We start from the raw sequence: 26,216 nt of genomic DNA, 5'->3' as shown, positions 1-26,216 counted from the left end.
CTTCAGGCAAGCAGTGGCATTTTATTCAGTTTTCAAATCAAAAACGTCTAGTCTAGCTAGCATTTTTCGTAATGCATCTGCTTGCACTTCAAATGCAAAATTTCTCACTGAGGCCATTCCACATCTACATCGCAGAAACTAGGACTTTTACGTAGCCCATAATTTCATAGCAGTTGGCCTCGAAAATAGAAAGAGCGGTAGACGGGGTAACAGTACTAGGTCCTCGTGTTGGCAGCGCGTGCTTTACCCTCACTGCACTTGCTTAGCCCAAGCCGCGCGCCCAACGGTGAGGCCCTCACCTGGCAATGGAGCAGAGGAACAGCACCAGACTATGCGAATTGGGCAAGTAGGAGATGGTCCGGTACTGGCTGAACGTAGCATTGGTGAGGTCTTCCATGAAGGGCCGCATCTCCTTTATCGTTGGCTCCTGGATCAGTGGAGACACAGACGAAGCATAAGTGAGGACGCCACAGCCAGGGGAAGGCTATTAATGTCTTTATTATTATCCCATTGAGGGTTTTCACCCTACACAGTTGGACCTCAATATAACAAAATTCTTGCTATAACGAAGCATTTAAGTTTTCATAACCTCTTGTGCTTAGAACACCATGTATTTAGAACCTCAATAAAAGGAAGTGTGTTTGTATGCGATTTCAAAATAATTAAATTTCACTGCTGATAAATGGAAACTTCTGCGGACGCAGATGGTCAAATGATTGTACTACAAGCGGCTGCTTGCAAACGCACCTCTCAAATTGTGTGCCATACAACAAGAGCGACCATTGAAGTAGAACGGCATCATGTTCCATATGAAGTCCAAGTGTGATAAGATTATATCGCACCTTGGGCACTGTGTGCTTTAGGTGCGAGTGAAAGTGTGTGAGGATGAGGCAAGAAAGAGGGTGACTTCACGCGCGAGCAAAGGTAAAGAGGGGGAGGGGAGCGAGCTCGTGGTAACGCAATCAAGCATGCACGAGGGGACGGGGGAACAGAGTGAGGGGTAAGTTGCCGTGCATCTCAGCCGTGGCTGCGCACAGCTGTAAGTGCAGCTGAGTGCATATCCCTTTAAAGGTCAATGACGTAAATATATGGCACCGCGAACAAGTCCAAAATTGGTCGATGCCATATATTTACGGCGCCGTCTGTACGTTTAAAAAGCGTGCCAATTTCCTAACTTTTTCTTTTCTGTCATGTGCTGCCACTATGTGGGAATACAGGGAATTTTTTCGCACGCCTCCCTCTCTCAGTTTTCGTTGCATGGTTTGGTTCAGAGCTAGTTTGCTACCGCACATCTGTATTTTTATTATTTTTTTATTTCTAAAATACCTTACAAGGCCCCTACATGGGGATTGAGTAAGGGGAATCAAGTACATACAAACTAGTAACAATAATAATAAAAAAAGAAACACCAGCCAAGTGCACAGCCTAAAAGTCAGAGAAACATGTTAGCTACATAAAGCTGCATATAAGTACAATAAAAAGGAACTCTATAAGTTTGTAACCAACGTATAACAGTGCAAGAAAAAGGTAGAAAAAATAACACAGAACAGTGAGTGTGATATTAATGGTTAACAAGGGTTAAGCAAGTTGAGTGTGTGCTTGACTTTTTCACGGTCAGTTTCCGCAACTATGTTGCCGGGGAAGTTGTTCCAGAGCCAAATGGCACACGGGATTGCAGACGAGTTAAATGCTTCTCTTTTACCATAGATGCACATGAAGCTATGATGATTGTGTAATCTGTGCGACGTGTGCGATGACGTTTCTAGGTGTAGAGAACATTTGTTAGTGTGGTGGGCGTATTTATGAAACAAAGACAAAAGGGCTATATACCACCGCTCGCGCATTGGCAGGCGGGCGGGCGGGCGGGTGGGCAGTGGTTTGGGTTTTGTTCCGCTGGCGGTTTCGGCTTTTTGCGCTTGCAAAACTGATGGCTATCTCATTACTAATCGCTCAAAGGGCGACCGCTTGTCTCACACTCGTTTAGTGCTCACAGGGGTGCGCATAGGAAGGATGCCGCCGTGCATGCGTTTCCGTTGCTTTATTTTTTGGACACTTGCAAAAACTAATTGCCTCTGGTTGGCGATAAGATGAATATTAGCGGTTGTTTGTCATACGTTTTGCTTTTTTGATGGGCACGCAACCACACAGTTTTCTTGAATGCACGCGCTACGTAGTTCTATTACGCTATGGATGTAAATATAAGTGTAAGAGCAGGAACATTTGAGTCTTGCGAAATATTCTCGTGTGCGCATTTTCAAAGCCTTGAACTATGTGTATAACAATGCATCAAATTTTTAATTCTTTTAAGTTTATTTCCTTTATAAGTTTTATAAGTTTATTGTTGTTATTCATGAATGAAGAGTACGTATATACCAACTCAATATATTTTTTTTCTCACTTTACAGTCACCCTAGAAAAATTAAGGTAAGTTTGTTTAGGAACAAGTCCCTAAGAAGAATTGGAATCTGCAATAAAAGAATATTAACCCTGGGCGGTCACATATGGAAAAAAAAATCGACCCTCAAAGGGATATGCAGCCATGCACCCGCTTCAGGGGTAATCTGCCGCATGTGCAAAGAGTGGGCATGCCGAGACAGCGTGGCACCATGTAAGCTGTCTCCCTGTGAGTTTAGTATTGGAGGTTGCGTAATCTCAAGTTTCAGTGACCCGTTGGAATGAGAGGAAGAAGAAGCATTCCCTCCCTGCTGCCGGTGCTTTTCCTGATAGCGTCGTGCCAGTGCGGACGACGCCTGTCAGACGCGGGGGCAGAGTACATGCGAAAACGTGACTGGCTTCGCTTAATTCGTACCACCAAGATGAAGATATCATCAACGTATGTGGCATGAAGCCGTATCATTCGTCACAGACTCCCAAATTTATCAAAATGAATAGTTCTCTCATTCAAATTTGCATTTTTCAATTGTCCAATAATTCGGAAAATTGTGTGGCCCCCTTGCGTGTAAGAAAAGTCAATTGGCATCTGTACTTACTTGCATCAAAGGCTAAATTTCAACGCAATGAAATTTCTATATATAGCAAAGCAAATTGCTGATTTGACCGACTTCATTATATAGAAGTTCAACTGCATATACAGCAACCCTGATCCGTGCCGCTTGGTTTTTGACACACACGTACGGCCCCAATCTCATGTTAGATATTTTTCACGCGCTCGACCCCACTGGTTGTTAAGATGAAGTCTAGGGTTTGACAAAAACTCGTCTGGCGAGGAAATAACATGGCTGAATAAACATACACTCGCCAACTGAAAAAATTCAAAACACGGATTGATGTTTCGGCACCCAATACGGGTGCCTTGTTCACAATGAGCGAATGCATGGTGGTCTTTATTATATATGCGTCGGAAGACGTAATGCGCTTCCGTACAACTCACGTTGTTAAGATCTGCTGCCACCTCTATGGAGTTACCCAAATTTATCTGAAATTGAGTTTCTGCTCCGTGAGGCGCACAACTCGACTTGTTTACCTGCAGGCACTCGCTTACGTGGTCGCGCGTCTGCGAACTGCAAGGCGTGCATGGCGGAGATGCTATCATGTTACCAATAGCTAAGATATAGCCCTCCGTGGCTGAAAGTTCAGAAATACTAATAAGTTTTGTTTTTCTTTGCCTATGGTTGCGGTTCTTCTTCTGTGGCGGTTCTCACATTCCCGTAGACAAAAGTGAGTAAAGTTGTAATTTCGGTATGGCCGTGCATGGCGCCTCTTGCAGCAACTGCACAAGCGTCCTTTCTACACTCTTTTTTGACGCGTTTCTGAATCTGATGTAACATGTTTTTGGGACAAGAAATTGATAGCCATAAATTTTGCTATACATTTTTCCCAACCTCTTACTGTATAACACATTTGTGTTATACTGTTGGTGCAAGTAAAGTCGAACTTTCAAGTGCCAAAAATATTCCACTGTGATAACTGACAATTGTTATAACCAGGTTGCATTAAAAAAGCAGAGAGGAGAAACATTTAACCATTTTAATTGGAGGGAAAGGACACAAACAGCATTACTGGCTTTAATTAGTGGTATGCAAATATCTTAAACTTCGAACATTCGATTTTCATTGGTTAACGTTACATTCGATTTGAAAGACACCTTTACTACAGTAAAACTCATTAAACCGTACGCGCTTAAAACAGTAGTTTCGTTTTAAAAGTAGTAAAATTAAATCCCGGACTCAGCGGCCATTGAACATAATACATTTTGTATGCGCATAAACCGTACCACCTTATTGCGTACGTATTGGTTAACACGTAGTGTTTCCACTTTTTGTCGCGCAATCTTGGTGGTGCGTTGTCCCCATCGGGCAGCCCATCAGAACAACAAGCCTCAGAGATTGGAACGACGTCCAAGCACCCTGAGCGTTTGGGTGTAAAGCCACATCAACATCAACATAATTTCAGCGTCATGCAAGCAAGGACCCGCGTCATATCAAAGCTTGGATAAAAAGACATGGAGTGCTCAGCATAGAAAAAAAATTAGACATTGTTCGTGCTATCAAATGTGGCACAAAAAAGTTGGCGCTGGCACGCGACAGTGAACTACCGTTGACTACGGTGTGTGGCATTTGGAATGCTAACAAGTTGCTTGGCAGCCCTGCTGCAACCAGTAATGCTGAGCTTAGTGTCACAAGTTGGCGAGGCCACGCTCCCCTTCCTCCTCTGTCTTCTGCACTGGAATGTGCTTGCACTCATACTTCCGAGCACAGATTGGTGTGTGCCTGCTTTCCACACTGGCTTTCAACAGCTCACTCGCTGCTTGTGCTAAAAGGCATCGACTAGCACAGACGTGCTTTTTGCTGCACACTTACCATGTTTGCAAGCACGCAGGAACGCCGAAAAACATACAAGCAAAGTGACAGGAAACTACGCTTTATTTTCCTTTACTTTGTGATGAACCTGCACACTGAGTAGCGCCGAGCGATGGCTCTTAACAAGCGCAGGGACGCACTGTGACCGCAAAAAGATCTCGGCTATGAGGTTCGCCTTTTCGCCATCGTTGCTTCTGTTGCTGAAGTGTCGCCTAACGATAGTGAAGAGGATGACAGAGAAAGCGACAGCACGGGTGACTCAGGCCAGACAGTGGCAGAAGCTGCGCATTATGTCAGCCTCATGAATGCAATCGTCGCGACGAGAACAGCACGCCGCAATGAAAAAGGCACTCCGCGGCTTCTGCAGCGCTACTGCCCGCAGCACCGAGAACATGCAATGCCAACGAGGAATCTGCCATGTGAGTGTTTGCCGAGAAGAGGGGGCTGGCTGAAAAGCTGGCTCACAGCTCCAGTAAGTTTGACGCCGCTGTCGTCGCTGCTAGGCCACCGTGGCATCAAACGAAAATAACACTTTTGTCGCACGAAGTGAATAAATACTGCATGTTTTCTCCCCTTTTATCGCACTCTCTCTGAGTTCTGTTTTTGACAGGTAAGTGGGCGATCTCATGTTATTTCGGTTAAGCCAGTACTACAGTAATACTTTTCCAAGCTCCGGCCAGTGACAGTTTAATGAGGTTTCACTGTATTCGAAAAACCGTCGACTTCTGTTAATTTGACTCTGGTGTGACTGACAAAATTAATCAATTACCCGACCAGTCGATTTAAACAAATAGCATAAGAAATGCATAAAACACTGCCGATTCATTTGGCAGTATTTCCCAGAGTCTAACACGTCCCCAAATCAAATGCATGTCCACTCATTATGTGTCCAAAGCAGAAAACTAACGTAAAAATTGCATTAAAGCGGCTAAACAAAGTAGAAATCTAGTGCACACATGATTTTTCAGCAAGAAATATATATGTGTTGCACAATGGTGGCCAGTTTTTCTATGTCAGTTCTGCTGCACAGGTTTCAAAGTCAGCTTCGCCGCAGTACATTTATGTAATGGGGTAAAGCATAAAAATGCCATGAAGGTAGTTTTGGTTTGTATTCAATTGCACTGCTTAGGCAATTTTCGGCACAATTTTCTAGAAAAAAGAGAGGCATGCGTTAGAATTGAGTAAATACCATAATCGGACATTGCGTGCTATGGTTATTGCTAAAAAAATTTGCTAGGGCAGTCAGGAAATGGACGTTTAGACGTGTTGTTAATGCATTCACAGTCCCCTAAGCTCCGCCATGACAGACACTGCACCTAAAGGGGTCGCTATTGGGGTTACTATGGGGGTCACGGGTGTGTGTGCCGACTGGGCAAGTTCGAGTTATCCAGAGAAGGCCAATTTTAGGATAAAAATAACGAAAGTTTGGGCCCATAGAAATGTGTGGGCGCAGACCAGGACCTTCGGTTGGGATCGAATTAACTGAAAATTAAGCGGAGTCGAATGAATGAAAGTCTACTGTATTCAAATCCCTGATAATTGCTGTTGTCGGTTCTTCAGATCAGCTTCGCTACAGTACAACCATTGTATGCGGCGAAGCATATTTGTTGTGCAGTGAAGCATATCAGAGGGCATGGAGGCACCGACAAGATGACAGGCTCACACTTGTCTTTTTTCACCCTGCAGTTACTCGCTGCCGTCATCCCCGGTTTCCGGTGCGCTGTTCCACTGGATTCGTATGGCGAACCTATCGTTCATGGTTCGGAGGCCGGCAAATACGGTGAGCCTGTTCCTGCCACACTTCGCCCGGATCAAAGCCGCCATCAAATCTACATCTGGAACGACACCCCATTTGTATCTTCGACTCATCACTGCGCAACCGCGACAGCATCGACAGCGCCAGCAGCGGGACGCTTAAAGCCAAGCAACACGCTCTGGACATTCAGAGGGCACGGAGGCACCGACAAGATGACAGGCTCACACTTGTCTTTTTTCACCCTGCAGGTCAGTTACATTTCCAAACAGCCACTTCTTTGCTTTAAATCTAGTAATCGCTTCATTGTCGTGCTTCCGTGCCCAGAAGCCTTGAGTGACCCGTTCTGTTCCTTGTTTCTTTCACTGTGTGGTGACGTGGAAAGCAATCCTGGCCCATCCAAGGACGATGTCCTTGCTGAAGTACTTAAAACCGTGAGGGACCTAAATGAAAGATCTATTAGAATGGAATCTCTACAAAATTCTATATCGGAGACAATTCATGAGCTGAAACAACAGCAAAAGCCGTTTCAGATGCTATATCTGACATCGATCAAAGACTGCAGCACGTGGAAAGCCAGACGGCCATCCTTGATGAATGGAAACAGGATGTCAGCTTATTGCGCGACAAGATTGAGGGTGTAGTAACTGACACGAACACGCTTCGTGCGCGACTTGATGACGCGGAAGATCGCTCACGTCGCGATAATCTGGTTTTTTTTTGGAGTACCGGATACTCCAACAGAAAATTCAATGCAGTCAGAGGAAAAAGCCCTGGATTTGATAAATAACACTTTAAAACTTGGTTTAACTTGCGACCACATAGTGCGTGCACATAGGATTGGTCGCTACAGTCAACAAAAATCACAGCCGATAATAGTTAAGTTTTTCTCTTATAAAACCAAAGAACAAGTTGTGTCTAAGCGCTCTCTTCTAAAAGGAAGCAGCCTGACTGTGAGCGAAGACTTCTGTGAGGCAACGCGAAATATAAGACATAAATTAACGGAATATGGCAAGGGACTAAATGTACCCTACAGGCTACGTTACAAAAGGCTATTCGTGGGAGAAAAATGTTACGGCTACGACCTAGATAACGATGTTGTGTACGAAATAACGCCACGAAACAGAAATTCCGATCCTCGAATTCTGCGCTCAGGTCGTGTCTTGCAGACCTCGCGATAGCAAAACGCAAGGGGAGATGCTTGCACTTCATCGAAACATGTTATTTCAGTTGTATTCACTAATATTCGCAGTATATTTAATAAAAGGGACGAATTGTGCTCTCTGGTTGATGACACTGATGCTGACATAATAGCGATAACCGAAACTTGGTTGACTAACAAAATAACAAACGAAGAATTGTTTCATTGCCGTAAAAGATATGTTGTGTATCGGAATGACCATACTGACAGAATAGGGGGCGGTGTATTACTTGCTGTTAGTAAAGACGTTGAGTGCTTTAACGTACCGATAATCACTGAAATTGAATCTATCTGGTGTTGTTTAACCATTAATTTCAAAAAAATTATCTTAGGCGTCTGCTACCGGCCACCCTCGAATAGCTCGTTTTGTGGTCACCTGCATCACTGTCTAAATCAGTTAACAGTAAGATTCCCGGGAGCAAAGATAATTCTTATGGGTGACTTTAACTTTCCTAACATAAATTGGTCAAGCACATGTCCCTTCTCTAACCCATCATCCAGTGAGGCTAATCAATTTATCGCTATTTGTTCTGACTTTACCTTAGTAAAAACGGTCCTTATTCCAACACGTGTAACAGGCACTACGTCATCATTACTTGATCTCGTGCTGACATCATCAGCTGATATTATATCCCCGATAATGCACTTACCTGGCCTTAGCGACCACGATACATTACATTTTACAATCACGATATCACTACCACTGAAACGTAAACGATTTAAGGAAATAAAAGATTATAAAAAGGCTAACTTCTCGGCAATAAACAACGAACTTGCTTCCTTTCTTGACACGTTTATACTTTGCCATCTTGATCGTTCTGTCGAGACAAATTGGCGCCTCTTTAAAGAAAAAGTATCTGATCTAATAAATCGTTATATTCCAGTCCGACGTATATATTCAAATAGTAACGCACCGTGGTATAACAGACACCTTAGCAGACTAAGTAACAAAAAGAAACGCCCATTTCGTATCGCTAAACGGTCACTAAATCCTGAACGCTGGTTCTCAAACAAATCTGCTGCCGCCACGTACTTTTCAAATTTACAGTCTGCAAAATTTTCCTACTACGTTACCCTTCCCAAGCTACTGAAAACTAACAGTAAGGCATTCTGGAGCTCTATGAAAGAAGATAACACTAGAAAGGTTACTCTAACTTCACTAACTGGGAAAGCAATCGCCGACCACGCATGCGCTGACGTGCTAAATGACACGTTCGTACAGGCCTTTTCGCCGTCTTCGCATGTTACTCCTCCTCCCGAAATACGGCCTAAAACATACCCCCACGTGGATCCCATAGCATTTAATAGTAACGGTATTAAATTGATTATAAATAAATTAGAATTGAAATCGTCATGTGGTGTTGATGGAATTAACATTAAATTTTTACACAGTACTAGTGAGTACTGCTCGATAATTTTAGAATTACTTTTTTCTCAGTCGCTTCACAACGGCACATTGCCTTTAGATTGGAAAACGGCTAAGATTGTTCCAATTCATAAATCTGGTGATACGCATAACCCTTCTAATTATAGGCCCATTAGTTTGACTTCAGTGCCCTGTAAAATAATGGAGCACGTAATTTATTCTCAGGTAATCAATCACCTTGAATCTAACAACTTCTTTACATCTAGCCAACATGGTTTTCGTAAAACATTCTCCTGTGATACCCAGCTTCTTTGCTTTACTAACGACTTGCATTCCAACTTGGACGCAGGATTTCTTACGGACTGGACTGTATTTTTCTTGATTTCGCTAAAGCTTTTGACAAAGTACACCACACATTACTGCTATCTAAACTCAGCGCACTAAACATTGATACTAATGTACTTAATTGGATAAAAGCATTTCTAACACACCGCATGCAATTTGTAAGCGCTAATGAAGTTAATTCAACTCTAACCCCAGTTAAATCAGGTGTTCCACAAGGGTCTGTGCTTGGGCCGCTGTTGTTTTTAATCTACATTAATGATCTACCTGATAACATTTCGTCTAAAATTTGTCTTTTTGCAGATGACTGCGTAATATATCGTAAAATTACTAATGACACTAATATTTCATCTCTTCAGGACGATTTAAACACACTGCATAACTGGACTATAAAATGGCACATGCAGCTTAACGTCAAGAAATGTAAATCAATGCGAATATCCCGTACTAATGAAGCTTGTCCTGCCTATTTACTTAATAACATTCCTTTAGAGAGCGTAATAAATTACAAATATCTGGGCGTCCATATAACCTATAACTTATCCTGGAAGTACCATATCGACTTTATAACGAGCAAAGCTAATCGCACACTTGGGTATCTTCGTAACTTCTCGCTCGCACCATTATCACTCAAACATTTGTTATACACAACATATGTCCGTCCACAGTTGGAATATGCATCATCAGTATGGGACCCACATCATGCCACCTCAATTAACTGCCTTGAAAGTGTCCAGAATCGCTCCGCTCGGTTTATACTAGCTAATTATCATCGTACAGCAAGCGTAACACAAATGAAGACTACTCTGAACCTACCTTCGCTATTAACCCGCAGGAAACAATCACGCCTATGCTTATTTCATAAGATTTACTACCAAAACGCTGCGCTTCGGTCGGCATGGATTAACCCAGCACCATTTATCTTCTCACGTAGAGATCATACGCATAAGGTACATGTTCCTCGCTCTAACACACTAACACATTCGCAATCATTTTTACCTAAAACATGCAACGAATGGAACGGTCTGCCAGCATCTATTGTTAATATAAGTAATCCTGTTCAATTTAGAAATGCTTTAGTTAACTACATGTAAATCATGAAACTTGCGTTCAATATATCATGTGACTTGTTATTGTATAAGTACTATTTTTTCAAATTAACTATGTATGTATTTACCTATCATTTCCAACCTGTATATTGAAGTGTATGATGAAATTTCTATGGTGAACTACGACTACTATTTTTTGTGTAAATTAGTGAGCTAGTGTAACTTTCTATTTTTACTTATACTGTGCCTTTCCTGTATATCATTTTTTACTTCCTTTATGTAGCCTCTCCCCTCTATAATGTATATTTACTCTGAGGGTACTGTAAATAAATAAATAAATAAATAAATAAAAGAAGGGGGCACTGTTACGAGACCTCTGACAATATGAGACATGTCAATGCTCACCTCAACCGGAGGCTTGTGTGCAAGCATCGCAGACAGGTCTTGCACCAGTTGAGTGTTGGGTGTCATGCCCCTGCGCACCAGTGTGCCCTGGGGCTCCTCAGGGTGCAGGGGAAGGACAGAGTTCGCCAGCTGTCTGCACAGTGGACACCAGTACTCTCCCCGCTCAACCGCCACAGTCTGCAACCGCTGGCTTTGTTGGCTCTACAAAAAATGGGAGAGAGAGAGGGAAAAGAAGCATTTTTCTTTTGGACGTAGACACTGTTCCACACTTTAAATATGACAACTAGTATTTCTGGCACCACACAGCTGCCAGACACAAATGACATCATTTGGATTTAATCATGCCTTGCTTCCCCTGCAACAATTAAAAGCAGGAATGTCAGCAGTCAAGGTGGTCATATGCAATTTAGTAGTGATAACGACAATTCTGCTAATGAAATTCCTAGAGGATTGTTACATGGTTTAACACCACAGTCACATGCATTTTCAAGGACCATTGAAATCAAAGGTGATTGAAATGCATGAGCACCACTGGCTCTGTTCCACAAGTTCATACAAAGCAACCGATTAGGCATGCAGATTGGCAAGCGATAGCAGTATACTAGTGGCCTCAAATGATAAGAACTGGTGCAGGCAAGCTTTGACAGTTTGCAGCTCAAAGGTGGTAAAGAGGATGATGGCAGAGATGAGGAATTTGAGTCAACAGTTTAGGAACATCTCTTACAAGAATATGAGCTCAACATATTTGCTGCTCTAAGTTCTTGGCTTTGGTTATACTATACAAGCAGAATTGGGAAGCACTGCAATCATAGCGCTATATTTTTTCTTTATTTTTCAAAGGTCGGACTGTCAGCCTTTGTCATGGCTACCTTATATACAGTCGACTTTTGTTAGGTTGAGTCCAGTTAACTCAATTTGTCGGTTAACTCAGTCGTGAGCAAAGGTGCCAGCCAGTGCCCATGCATTTCTATGGGCTCAAACTTTTGTTATTTCATTCCTAAAATTGGCTTTCACCAGATAATTCGATCCTGACCAGTCAGCACTCCTATGGTGATCCCAATAGCGACTCCTTTAGTGGCAGCGTCTGTCTCGGCAGAACTTAGGGGGCAGTGAATGCATCGAACGCATGTCATCTCCAGTTAAAAACGCCTATTTTCAGCTTGCCCTAAGAAAATGTTCAAGTAATAACAGTAGCTAACAATATCTTATTAAGGTATTAACTGTATTTTAATGCCCAACCTTTTTTTTGAGAAAATTGGGCTGAAAACTGCCTGTGCAGTGCAATTGGATAAGAAAGCCGGATACGCGCGCAAAAAGCGCATATCTGGAATATAACCTGGATATGCAATACGAACTGCCTTGGCGCTGTTTGTATGCTTTACTGCATAATATAGATGTATTGCAGTAAAGCTGACTTTAAGTACTATGCGGCGTAGCTGACTTTAGGAAACCAGCCCCCAATGTGCAACACATATCTGACCCTTGCCCATTTTGCTTGCTAAAAAATTGTGTGTGCATTAGGTTTTTACTTTGTTTGGAAGCATTAATGGCATTTCTACTTCAATTTTCTAATTTGGACATATAGAAAGTGGGCAATTATTTCATTCGAGGTCGTGTTAGGATCTAGCAAATATACTGCCAAACAATTCAGCGGCATATCCTGCCGTTTTTTTCTGCATCTTGTTTAGTTCCACCTGCCAGATAATTTAATCAATTTTGTCAGTCCTGTCAGGGTCGAATTAATGGAAGTCAACTGTATGCACAAATACAATGCATGTCACAACGTTCACGCAATGTTTCACGACTATTTGCAGGAAAGTACTCACCCTTTGAGACAGCATGTAGGACTTGTGGCAGTCCAGATGCAGATAATGGCCACACGTCTGCACATGTACTCCACCCTCCCAGCCTATGTTCACTGACTGTGCCAGTGGGAACTGAAATTGACAAGAAAAACAGCAGCATTGTTATATAATAGAGCAGTGACGTGCAGGTCTTATGAACATTCATCAAGCCAAGTTGCACGTTAGTAATGCAAGAAATTGTGATTAACATTCAATAACCAGGTCAAAAGCTTTCATCTTGTAAAGCACTGTTATAGGTAAAGAAAAAATAATTAGCCTGAATTCTTACTACGTATATTCAAAAGCTATTAGTGTGAACTATGTGCACAGTACTCAATAATCGTCATCAGCTTGGGCAACTCAGCAGTCATCACTAAAGAAGAGAATGCGTGTCATCAGAATTACTGTTTGAACCTTTAGTTATTCAAGCAGTGCCTAATGTTATTAACCAGGTTCATGGGAATGTGCCTCAAGCTTATTGACACTCATTACTTCACATCTTGTGCACTAAACTGATGACAGCGTTTTAACCACCACATTGTGAATGAGGAAAGAAACAGCACATTTTCCCTCATCTGTTTGCCACCGAGCGTAGCGGTAAAATAACACTCCACACATTGCTCTGCGCACAGCTGTCCCCAATATGTAGCACAAAATATGCTTTTTAGACCAAAGCCCCAAGAAATGAGAGCAAAACATAATTTATGCTTAAAGTGAAAATGTGCTTCAGTCAGCCAGTGTTTACCTTTCCTGTCAGCACTTTACAGAAGTAACATTCTGTAGCATAACTTATTTATTGGAAAGCCTAACTTGGTGATCGAAGCTGCACTTGGTCTTTTGGAGCAGCTTTCATAGCAGGAAAAATTGTAGTTTGGAGCAGAAAAACTTGCTGTTTGGAAAAGAAAAGATGCTTTGGAGCAGTAACTTGTTGCTCTCGTGCAATAAGAAACCTCTGCATGTGGTTTATGAAAGAAAATGCTGTATAAGTTAGTACTTTTTGAAACATTGCACTCAACATGTATTATGCTAAGATGTAAGCTTTTTCCGTACGCACATGTCAAAACTGCTAAGCGACCGTGAAAAAAGATGCGTCAAGCACACAGGCCCTCACAATTATGCATCACCACAATTACATATTTATTTATAAACTACACATACCAAGTGGAAAACAATAATGAAAGGCACGCAGATACCTGTGATGGATTGCAAAACGACCACAAATATCTAACACAATTAGCAGCGAGAAATAATGTGCCACGGAAGTGCACACAGCAACAAATGAGCCTTAATAAGAAAAAAAAGTGCATTTCAGTCAACTAGCTGAAGTATTGATCCTACTGCAGTATTCACATCGCTGATCGATTTTTCATACCTACTCTGATTATTTGGACTTCCCCATGGCACTGCCGCGTTCTCCAAAGACACTGGTGGATCCAGAAAGAAAGGGTTAAACCTGGCCATGGGCCCGCAATTCGATGGAGGCAAAATTAGAAAACACCCATGTACTTAGATTTAGGTGCATGTTAAAGAACCCCAGGTGGTCAAAATTTTCCGGAGTGCCCCACTACAGCGTGCCTCATAATCAGATCGTGATTTTGGCATATACAACCCAATCATTTAATTTTTAAGAATGAAAGGGTTGGGGGGTTCCAGGCCCTTGCTGATACATGCTCATATAAATCGGCACTGACAAAGTTGAATGTGCAGTCCCTGGTCTCCTCCACCCCCTTGAGATTACCTTGGATTCGCCCCTGTCCATAGAACCAATGTAGAATAACAGCGGGGGCACGATCTGCGCACAAAATGTTGCAAACAAGGCGGCTGCGAACAAAGGTGCCGCCATTCATTTTGTCACCCTAGCCCTCACTTCCGTTTAAGCGATTTTTTTTACTTTCAGAATGCCATGTAGCCGCTACTAAGGGATTTTCGTTGACTCCGCACCAAACCGCTACTTTCACTGCAAGATCCTGACGAAGTGGCGCTGGTTATGCCAGCAGCACATGGCCATGATGAAAAGTTGGCACTAGTCAGCCAGCACAGAGGTGGGCGGCAAGCTATCAGGGAATGCTTGCCATCTGTGTACGTTCGTACCAGAGCCATCTTCGGCAACCAGATGCGAGATGCGCACAGACTAAACTGGTGGCTGCAGTAGCGGAGACTGGGTGCATGAGCAAATCGGTGGGAACTACCACAAGCTCGTCTACTATATGCTTGCTTAACAGGATGGAACAGTACAGGCAGAAAGCTCCAAACTGGTAAAATATTGCGTGATGCACATCAGGCTGTGTTACAGGCCAGCGATGGGCAAACATGAACTGCTCCAATAGACAGGACTGTTGCGTAAAGTATAGGCTATTTCAATGAAGCACCACACAGAGCAAAAATATGCAAATTCTTTGTACCGCTGGTACATTGTAAAAAGCAATAAAATTAATTTTTACTAGGAAGTGCTTGATTATTAGTAGCAGGTGAGTTTCAGTGCAATATCTGAGGTAAATGACAATTTGACGCAACATGTAGCAGCATTTACTACATGGCGCAGTTTGGCACAATTGGTGCACCACTTCTGTCACTGCCTTACTACATCACCACAAGGAAAATAAAAGCAATACATTGATGGTAGCAGGCTCTGAACAATACAAAATTAAAGAGAAGCAACAGATGCAGTGCCTTTTCAACAACTCGGTACATTCTGCCTTAAAGGAACACTAAAGGCCAATACTAAGTCGACGTGGACTGTTTAAATACCATTCCAGAAACCTCACAATGCTTGTTTTGTGCCAAGAAAAGACTTAGGTTACAAGAAAATTGCATCTGAAAGGTCCGAATACCTTTTTCGAAATTCAAATCTCCCGCCACCCAACCGGGGGAGTGGTGACGTTGCATAAGCCCTCACCACCATTTGCTGCCATCAGTGAGTAAAATGGCGCCTGACAGACAGCGATACTGCACCAAGACAGAGCAGTAGATTCGCCGCTGCAGTCGCTTGTTGGTCAATAGGCATAGACCATTTGGACATCCCGCAAACATCACATGGAAGTTGAATTCTCTGCTAACAGTTTGTGCAAGTTTTGCAAGCCAGTAAAACTAGCGCAGCACTACGCGATAACAAAACTACTGAAATGCAAAAGCATGGGCGGCGCAGAGTCGAGCGAAAACGAAACCTTTCGACCGCTCGCGTCATTGTCAAGGGTAATTTCAATGAGTTCTTTTTCCTAAAAGTGAAATAGAACTGGACAAGTAGCATTTTATTTCATATTATAATACAATACAAGGATGCCTTTTGCAACAAGTGGTTGAGTACTAATGACAAAATTTAACTAAAGAGTGCTTTTGTCATCAGGCAAGTACTTGAATGTCGTGAGGGATTGTATACTCATGTCCAATCATGTTCTGCATTTACTTCAATTTCTCGATTATTAAGGTTCTGTTCACAATAATATTGACGCCTTAGAGATTCTCTAGCACTAATCTATCACTTTAGCTTGACTTAACATTTGCCTTTAGTGCCCTTTTAAACCCTAGTGCACAGCTGCGTGCAAAAACAAGCGCGAAGATTGGGCTGCTTAGCCACTTGAAGGCATGCAGATTATGTTGGATGCACAGCGACAAACGTCACACTGCTTCAACAGCTGTCGACCTAACACACATGTGTGATCTTAGGACTGATCAGTGATGAGCCACTCGTACGAACTTATTAGCAGAAAGCATTCCGTGACGGCTTGCGGCTCTTACCACATCAGCCTGCAGTGAATTTTTGGCACAGCCACACTGCCTAGGCCATTAGGCCTAATCGGCACTGCTTCATTGGGTGTCGGCGACTAAAGTTACAGTTCGGTGCCAAATCAACGACTATCTATTTGCAGCAGCCAAACGACACTTAGAAAGCCAACAAACCATCTTACAAATGAAAGTGAGTGCACAGGATGGCAACAAAGTTGTTCACGGCAGCCATCGTTGCAACACACCGTATGGCTGCCTCTCGTTCCCAATGTCATGTGAAGATGCACATCGGTTTCTTTTTGTAGCGTTAAGCAACATGTAACAAGACTAGCTTTGGATTTACATGGTGGGCATGAAAGTGTCATGCCCACCATCAAATGCATGCCCAGTTGCATGCATTTGTGCGAACGGTAGATGAACGAAGCGAATGAATGAGGGGGGGGGGGGGGTCAAAGAAGGGGAGCGAGCGTCATGTGAACTTATTGTGACCCTTTAGATTTAAGAATCCTTGACAGGTGGCAAATCACGCCAGACCTGGCAATGAAATGGCTTGTACGGCGCTTGCTCTTTACTGTCAGTGCCGGCTGTACGTGTAGAGGTGATGGTCACATGATGTGTGGTTATTTTTTCTGTTAAACAGATTTCCCTAACGATAACCCACTTGCCATAAAGTTGGATAGCATTTCTGTATATAGGAGGAAAACAGGAAAGCAAGGCTTTCTATGCAATAAATGAACGATCGTCGCAAAACACAGGGCCACTATTGAATTGAGAACCTCATTGGTATTCTGTACAACAGAACGTCGCTAATTCATTAGTTTTAGAGGAAAAAAAGCATTTCATTTTATGCAACAAAAAGTCCATTGACAAAAACATATCTTCCAGGCCTTCAACTGAGCTGTAATCAGTGCTGGCATACTAAGTTGGTGTTCCCTTTGATGGGGTCCTCCTGAAACACCCCTTGGGCTTGGTGAAAAATGCAGTCCGCAGATAGCATACGTTGCTGTGAACAAGTCAGAAAAATTTTGCAGTCGTGTGCGGCGCATGGAGCTTGCAAGTGGAGCGCCGAGTCATCTTTTCCTCAAGCTCTCTCTCTGCAACAGAAGCTTTCTCCTCACTCTTTCTGGGCACATTTCATCATATAGCATATTGTATGCGCGACTGCTATTGGCCAATAGCTGACATCAGTCAAGAAGGCTGTTTGGATCAGTGCGCTTCTCCCTACTGTCACTGTTTAGGTATATCTTAAGACGCAGTTAAATGAGCAGGCTCAAGTAAGCAAGAACTTGCTTTCGAATTTTGATAAGAATTACATATTTCTGGAAGAAGCTGACTATCGTCTGCTCACAAAAGGTGACGGCTGCCCGCATTGGAACTAAACTTTGGACAGCATGCTTATTGGTGTCATAGCCGACTAGCCTTGAATCACATGAAACTTAAGGTCAGACCCCATGCACGCTTGCCAGCGCGCACTCACTCTTGGCTGCTCCTCGCTAAACACCTTAGCAAACTTCGTTTCGTATTGAGCTATTGACAGCACTTCCAAATGCACAGGTTGGATGTGGCTACTATTCGTCCGTCAAGCTGGTGCAGGACAAAGTTGGTCCGCACCACGTAGCATGCACAGCAGCATATGAGCACGAGCAGAGCGTGCACTCATGCCCTGTCGTGCAAAAAGCAAGCGCTGCGCATACGCACTACGGTTGCACGTAGCTGTGGTCTGTTGCATAGCATAGACACCACAGCTGTCACGGGGTGCTGCGACAAGTCTGCTCACAAAGGACAACCATGTTTGGTGCATTGTAGGCACCAAAATTGGAAATAGTGGCATCTACGTGAACACGAAATCAAACTTGAATTGTGCGCCACGGTGACGTTCAATAGGTGGAGTGCTTCACCATATCTTTTGCAGCGCAAGGCATTGGAGAAGTGGGAGCGCCGGCAAAGGGGATCATAGGCGATGTTTGATTACCAATAACTCCACTTCTACTGAACGCATTGAACTACTTTTTCAAGCAGAGTATTTCTGAAATAGTCTATTTTAACTTCAAATGCATTTCTGGACTTCGATAAAAAGTGGTTCAGGGCCCCTTTATAAAAGTAGACTGTACTGTATATCTTGATGTATATGTACTTATGTTAATGATAGCTAGCTATGTTCTTGTTATGCAACAATGCTAGGAGACTCCCAAGCATGTGCAGCACCATATTTTCTTGCCCACAATTTGTAAACACTAAATGTTGTGAAGGATCTTCTGATATTCAATTTGATATCTGGCTTTTTTTTTTCTTGATTAGCTTAGATATTCGGTTCGAAATCTACTATTCGGTATTCACACACCCATAGTTACCATAAGTGCACCACTGAAAGAAGAAGAATTAAGAAAGGAACAATAGGCAGGGTGTCGCCATCTCAACTGACAGGAAACGTTGTGCTAAGGAGTAATGGAGAAATCAAACACTGCGCTCTATATCTCTACTACCACGAGGTCCTTTTCAAAAATTTCTGCAAGAATATAAACTCACTGAAAGAGAAGGACATCACACACACTCTAAACTGTTCTCAGTTTGGAAGAGAGATATTGTAGGGTCTCTAACAAAAAGGCAATACCCCTTTTAACCGTATGTCTGGAATGCACCCTGCTCTGTCCCATTGCAACTGTCCCACCTCGTGCTGCCAGCTGATGCCGACAGAAAGTTAAGGCCGCCGACGCTTTTACACTTAACCAGCCAGGCATTAATCAATTCTGTTACTTGCCCATCCTTATCTCCGTACGGCCCTTTGGAGCCTTCCACGAACAAATGCACTCACATCATCAAAGTGCATGGTGAGGGTCTCAAAGCGCTGCTTCATGTAAGCCGATCGACTGGCGTCTCGAAGCAGTGGCAGGCGTTCCTCGTCTGAGCAGGGAAGCTTGCGGTCAGCCTCCTCCTCTTCTCGCGCATGACCCATCACTGCAGAGAGGGACACCCCAGTCAGACCTTGCTTCTATGAAACTGAATCAGCAGGAGTGTGGTCAACGACACATTACAGTTGATCCCCAACATATAGAACATTGCATTATGAATCACTCGATAAAACAAGGCTTTACAATGTAAGCGGTACTTACCACAGCTGCATGGCAAATTAGGTAACAAATTTTAAGGGGTGCAATGCCCTTCGACCCCATAAAGACGAGAAGCACAGAGATCCGGGAAGCACTGGTGTTTAGTACTGGCCGAGGGGAAATTACAAAGATCAAGAAATGGCATCCCCAAGCAGCCTAGCGTGCCCGAAATCCCAAACCCGTTTGTAGACCCTTTGCATTCTTTAGTGTTTTCTTTGCATTCTTTTGTACATTTGCCCCATAGCATCCCTTGAACTTTGTGTTCCCTCATTCTAAAACTCCATCTTGTGAAACGCACACACACTCACATTCACCTCTGCACACACTCACTGGCACTCACTCGCACTCGCCTCCACTCACGCTCACTGGCTCACACTCACACTCGCCTCCACTCACACTCACTGGTGCTCACTTGCACCCACCTCCATTCACACTCACTCGCACTCGCGCCTTTGAAATGAGTGTGAGTGAATGTGAGCGAGTGCACTCATTAGTGAGTGTGCCACCATCTGCCGCTCACAATTTGAGTATATTCATAACGAAGCTTCCAATTTAGCCCCTGTTACATCTGGAGTGCACCAAGGCAGTGTTTTAGGCCCAGTTCTATTTTTAATCTACATAAACGATTTGCCTTCCTGATTACATAGTAACATCCGTCTATTTGCTGACAAATGTTTTTCGTAACGTGAAATTAACTGCAATAATGATCACCATGTAAAAAAGTCTACCTTTTCTTGGTGTCAGGAGTGGCAGATGACTCTAAATGCCCGAACATTAGTAACATGAACAGTAAGTAGAAAGAAACAGATATCCGATTTTACTTAAATTATTAATGACACACCTCTCACTTGTGTATTTCAGGGTAAATATTTACGTGCTCTCTGATGGGAAACCCATGTTAACAACATAACCTCAAGTGGAAGTCAATGTATATGCTGAGCACCAAAGCGACTCATCTTTCTGAGAAGACGCCTTCCGTCTTGCACCTGCAGATACAAATCTGCTGGCCTACAAAATGCTTGTTCGACCAGTGCTCGAGTTCGCCAGTATTGTCTGATTTACGTACACAACTGAACTCGTAAGAGGGAGTGCAGAGGAAGGCAATAAGGTTCATTTATAATAAATACAAGTTGATTCATCGACTGAATTATTAAAAAGAGCTGGGTCAGGCGTAAAATTGCGTCGGATAACCGGGGTTTTTAATGCATTGCTGCTATGGGGACTTCGCCGGGACTGCGCTAATCCGTCGTAAAACCCGGGTCGTCGCAAAACCGGGGGACGTATAACCGGGGTTCCACTGTATTTTATGCTGTTTTTTACAACAAAACACATCAACTTAATTTAATAAAGCATGCGTTATACCGGTTTCGACGCGTATCTGCTGCCCTCCTACTGGCAACACCAGGGAGACGTCGCTAAACATCATTGCTCGCATGGTGTATCACTTGTAGGCGACAAGCTAATGCGATCGCCAACTCCAATGCATCGCTTGTCGCTGTCACAAGCAAGATCACTTGCATGGGGTTTATACTTGATTTGCAGAAGTTTTTGAAGTGTTTTTTTATGTGATTTTATATATCAAATTCTGGCTATGTTGAACTATTTTGCGATCACCATGCTGTTCGATATAACGAGGTTCGACTGTATTTGAGCATTGTTAGTACTATTGAATTTGAAGCAGAATATGTAAGTACAGAAACTGTATTAGTAGCTCACCCTTTTTCAACATTGCAACTCCTGTAGACCAAGATTGCAATGGTCCCCACTCTACAAGGCAAAACGGCAACAGCCGCAGCTACCTACCACTAGTAGCCTGGAGAAGCACCACCATGCCAACAGGCCGAGCCACCGTGGAAGGCGATGTCTGACTGCAGATGACACACTCATACTCCTTGGCCACTGACACCATTGTTTCTGGCTCGGACAGCTGCTCTGCCATGTCCAACTCCTCAGTTTCTGAGACGGCAGTTGGAAAAAAAAAATTATTGAGGACATCATTGCACCAACTCTGGCAACGAGCCATTGTTCTGTTGAAACCCTATTCCCAACAACTAACCATCTTAAAGCCTGTCATAACTGAAGATCATTAAACGTGACTCCATTGCAATTAATTCAAGAGCTTGACAAAATTGCACCTGTTCGGGAACGATCACGACAAAGCACGACAGATGGCGACCAAGCTGCACAACACTCACCAATCTCCATGGCCTTCTTGAGAAAAGACTTTTGTCTGTTGGCGAACTCTGCCATGAGCTTCATTTGGCGCTCCTTGGCTCGACGCCTCCTGCAACAGTGACGCATGACAAATTAGGCAACTTCATGCTACCTGTGGTGAGAGTAAACAAAACAATGCAACACCGAAGCCTTTACGCACCGTTCCTCCCGATCGCTAGCCTCCCGCGCTGCAGCCGACGTGCTTGGAGTGGCCGAGCTTCCCTCGCCATCACTGAACTGGGGTGGCCAGATGTGCCGCCGCACCTCTTCAACAGGCGACTCTCGATCGCCGGTGCGCGTCAGCCGCACCAGTTTGTCGAGCAAAAGGCCCAGGAAGTGAGGTCCTGCCCCGACCCTGTCCCTCTCTTGCTCTTCGGGTGTGGGGCCACCTTGGTCCTTGTCCGGCAGCCGGTATGAGTCTGGCCGGCCTGACAGTTTCGAGTGCAGCTTGAGCAGCAGGGATACCAGGCTCTCGTCTATCTCGGCCACTGGTCGTGGTGCATCTGATGGAGGGAGGGCCTGCAAAGAACGTACTGAAGCTGTGACTGTGGCACTGGATGCAACCTCCAAGAAATCATTTCATGAGAGTTTTGGACATTTTAAGCCCAAAGTGCTTCTTTTATATACAAATTCGAAAGTGGTACCTTACAAGGGCTGCTGCCAATACGTGGTTTATGGGAAGTACGGTCAAACCCACTTATAACTATACGTGTTTTAGCAATATAGTAGAGGTGTGTGAATACTGAATAGCAGATTTCGAATCAAATATCAAATCGAATGAAGAAAGAAAAAGCCAAATATCAAATAGTACACCAGAAAATGTTTCACAAAATCTAATGCCTACAAATTCGGGAGCCTCTGAGCATTGCATAACAAGAATGTAGCAAGCTATCAGTAACATAGGTACATAGAAATCAAGATATTCAGTACAGTCTAACCTTAATAAGGAGAGCACCAAATTAGTATGCCAGCAATGATTACAGCTGTTCTAGTAATTGAAAGCCTGAACAATATTTTTTTATCACTAGAACTTCTGTTGAACAGAATCAACAGCTTTTTTTTCCTCTGAAGCTAATAAATTTGTGATGCTCTGTTGTACTGAATTCCAACAAGGTTCTCAGCTTAATAGTAAACCAGTGTTTTGTGGCAACCTTTTATTACTTGCATACAAAATTTTGCTTTCCAGTTTTTCTCCAGAATACAGAAGGACTATTCTAAATTTACGGCAGGCGGGTTATCGTAAGGTGGATCTATGTGACAGATGAAAGGACTGTGCATCACGAGACTTGATCACTGCTCTACGCATAGCCAGCGCCAACAGTAAAGAGCAAGCACCCTCCGCACTGTTTTATTGTCAGGTTCAGTGAGATTTGCCACCTGCCAAAGATTGTGAAATCTGCAGGGTTATAGCAAGTTTATGCGATGCTTCCACCCCCCTCCCTTCGTTCATCCACTAGCCACGCCAATGCATGCAACCGGGTCATGACACTTTCGCACCCGCCGTGTAAAACCTAAGCTAGTCTTGTGATGAGTTGCTCGAAGCTACAAAAAAAGACCGATATGCATCTACAAACGGCATCAGTATAACAACTGTTCCGTGTGTGGCAAAGATGGATGCCGTGAACAACTTTGTTGCGATCCTGTGCAATTATTTTCGTTTCCAAGGTGGCTTGTTGGCTTCCCAAGTGTCACAGGGCTGCTGCAAACAGATCTGCATTGATTAGGCACCAAAACTAAACTTTTGTCACGAATGGCCAATAAAGCAGTGGCGATTAGGTATAACGGCCTAGACAGTGTGGCCGCGATGAAAATTCACTGCTGGCTGATGTGATAACAGCCGCATGCGGAATGCTTGCTGCTAATATGTTCATACGGGTGGTTCATCAGTGATCGGTCCCGAAATCATGCATGCGGATGAGTGTTCCCCAAGGGAACAAGGGGAGCGCCCTTCGTTGAACATACAATAAAATAAAATGAAAATTTTCTTTTATTGTATGTTCAAAAAGAATATGTAAAAGTCAGTTACCTTAAAAGCAGTGCTGCTCTCCAGCTCATGTCGAGGCTTACAGGCGGGCAGTTGAGGGTGGCAACCGCTGCTGCCGCTGCCATTGTTTACGCCACCGCCACCAGCCCTCGACCGGAGGCCGTGGGACCGCAGCCGCCGGCTTAGCTGAGCTAGGCCTCGCCCCAGCGGCACGAGTGCACCTATGGAACCGCTCACAGCCGCACCAGTGGAGCCCCCTTCGGAGGAGGGTAGAGGGCGTGCCCGCCCCCACAGTGCTGTAGGCAACCTCGATGATGGAACTAGGGCCCCACCGGGGCCAGCTAAACTACGCTGGGACATACCGGCAGCACCATGCCGCACCAGTGCATCACTTGGCACGACGCCCGCTGCTCCAGACGTGGTGGGAACCAGGGTGGTAGTGGAAGGCATGAGGGCCCCGGAATGAGCAGCAGCCTGGTCTGCAATGCATAGTGTTGTTTCGTGGTGACATAACAGTGAGGCATCCGTGGCCGATTAGAGGAGAAACAAAAGCATCACTGACCTGTCATAACACGCACAGAAACGGGGCTCATAACATTGTGCACAATAAGTTGAGTAGGGGTGTACGAATACCCAAACATCACCGGAATAAATCGAATAGCATAAACGGAATTGCGAATCGAATATCTACTATTCAGTCTTCCAACTATTCAATATATTCGGTGTAGAGACTCGCATAGTGACACATTACGCGTTCACCGAGGAGCCCCTTGTGCTCTATGCTGACCAAGCGAGCGTTTCACTTCGTTTTTGGCACAAAAAAAAGAGCCAAGTGCGCCATGGATGGCTGGCCCAGGGTGACGCTTTAGTGGACTTATGCACTGCAAGCTACCCAATGTTGTCCAATGCGGGGATAGCACACACAGCGCCTCAATGCCGCAATTCACAGAATGGCACCGTGTCGGCTGGGCCTGTCTTTGTCATACAAGGTTTGCTGACAAGATTAATCGAAATAATAATGCGATGCCCGACAGACGAAACCGTAACAAAAGTAGCATGCATTTCATAAAGTGCGAAAGCATGTGCGAAGATCGCGCCGATTAGTCGCCAATAGGCACGCAGGTCGTGTCAGATATGCGGCGAAGAACTTCATGCCACTTCAACAGCCATCAATCTAACTTCCACGCATGATCACACATGATCTTGGGACCAATCACTGCTGAGCCACACATACGAACTTATTGGCAGCAAGCCCTTCACGATGACTTATGGCCCCTTACTGCATTGACCTGGGGCAAATTTTCATTATGGCAACACTGCCTAGGCCATTAGGGCTAATTGGCGCTGCTTCATGGGGCATCGTCAACTAAAATTACAGTTTGCGCAATAGGATTGTATCGCATAGCGAGAAGAACTTACTGCCATGCTGCTCCGCTTCCATTTGAAATAAGTTCCTGTGCCGTCCATATGCACCACAAGTCGTAACTTCGATGCCTTGTGTATTGGGGGCTGAACTCTTGATAATACATTTCAGCGACACTACTTTAAAATTTTATTGCATATCGCATTAAATATGCATTAATGCATATTTATTCATGCATATTAATGCATAATATTGGCAAATAAGCTCAAGAATGAGTTACCACTAGTGCTGTGCGAACAGCAATATTCTGGGTGCGAAGTGAATTTGCATATTAAAGTTTGAGTGCGAATCGAATATTTTTTTAATACTTCCATGTTAAATTACCAAAAAAAGGAAAATAGTCTGTAGTCAAGAAATTTTACTACAGTGCATCATTTAGAAGTACTGCGATCTGATTTTTAGCGGATGAAACCGTTATACAGTCAAGGTCCAATTTTTAAGGCTCCCTAGGGGCCGCAGAAATGTCCGAAAAATCAGGCAGTGTGCAAAAATTTTATCCTTTCCAAAATAGCTCTGAAGGCCTGCAAGTACTTTTATCAGGTGTATCATATTGTGATAGGAGACGGCGGGTGCATGCGTGTATAATTAAGGAATACATACCGTGTCCCGTGACAAATGCCCTTTCCCACTCTTGATATGCTTCACCGCAATACTTCGCATATGCTTCACTGCGTGACACCCCTGTACTGAACCAAAGCCGACTTTCATAAACCGGCATCATGCAACCCTTCGTGCTTCCCTAGCTTCCAAGACATTGCCGAAGATTACAAAGGCAAAGTCGGCGCCATTGCTAAAAGAAGTAGATTGATTCAATAGAAAACACGGCACTGAACAGAAAGAAGCTTGGTAGCAACCGTTGTAGCTAGGCCTAGCGTTGTCACGGTGGTGGCTATGGCTGCCAGCGGATCTGCATGCAAGAGCGCAGGTTAGAGGAGGCGAGATAATCAAAATGGCGGCGGTGATCGATACGGTTAATGCCGTTTCG

General features: G+C 43.9%; 1 protein-coding gene across 3 annotated transcripts in view; it reads right to left on the bottom strand.

The window, feature by feature from the left end:
* Window positions 1–26,216, bottom strand: part of Ubr3 (Ubr3 ubiquitin ligase) — a 177,469-nt gene that overhangs the window by 44,062 nt on the left and 107,191 nt on the right. For 2 of the 3 annotated variants that reach the window (XM_055076000.2, XM_050187188.3), the window contains exons 19-26: window positions 23,851–24,287; window positions 21,985–22,343; window positions 21,806–21,894; window positions 21,414–21,566; window positions 19,316–19,458; window positions 12,763–12,873; window positions 10,937–11,137; window positions 300–427 (exon numbers count right to left, since the gene is read on the bottom strand). In XM_055076000.2, the coding sequence (XP_054931975.2) occupies window positions 300–427; window positions 10,937–11,137; window positions 12,763–12,873; window positions 19,316–19,458; window positions 21,414–21,566; window positions 21,806–21,894; window positions 21,985–22,343; window positions 23,851–24,287 (1,621 nt within the window). The remainder of the gene's footprint in view (window positions 1–299; window positions 428–10,936; window positions 11,138–12,762; window positions 12,874–19,315; window positions 19,459–21,413; window positions 21,567–21,805; window positions 21,895–21,984; window positions 22,344–23,850; window positions 24,288–26,216) is intronic. The other variant, XM_055076002.2, reaches the window with a different exon arrangement.

The sequence above is a fragment of the Dermacentor andersoni genome, chromosome 2 (assembly GCF_023375885.2).
Source record: "Dermacentor andersoni chromosome 2, qqDerAnde1_hic_scaffold, whole genome shotgun sequence".
In the NCBI taxonomy this organism is placed as follows: Eukaryota; Metazoa; Arthropoda; class Arachnida; order Ixodida; family Ixodidae; genus Dermacentor; species Dermacentor andersoni.
Note: the sequence above shows the minus strand (reverse complement) of the source record. Positions and strands in the feature narration are given on the sequence as shown.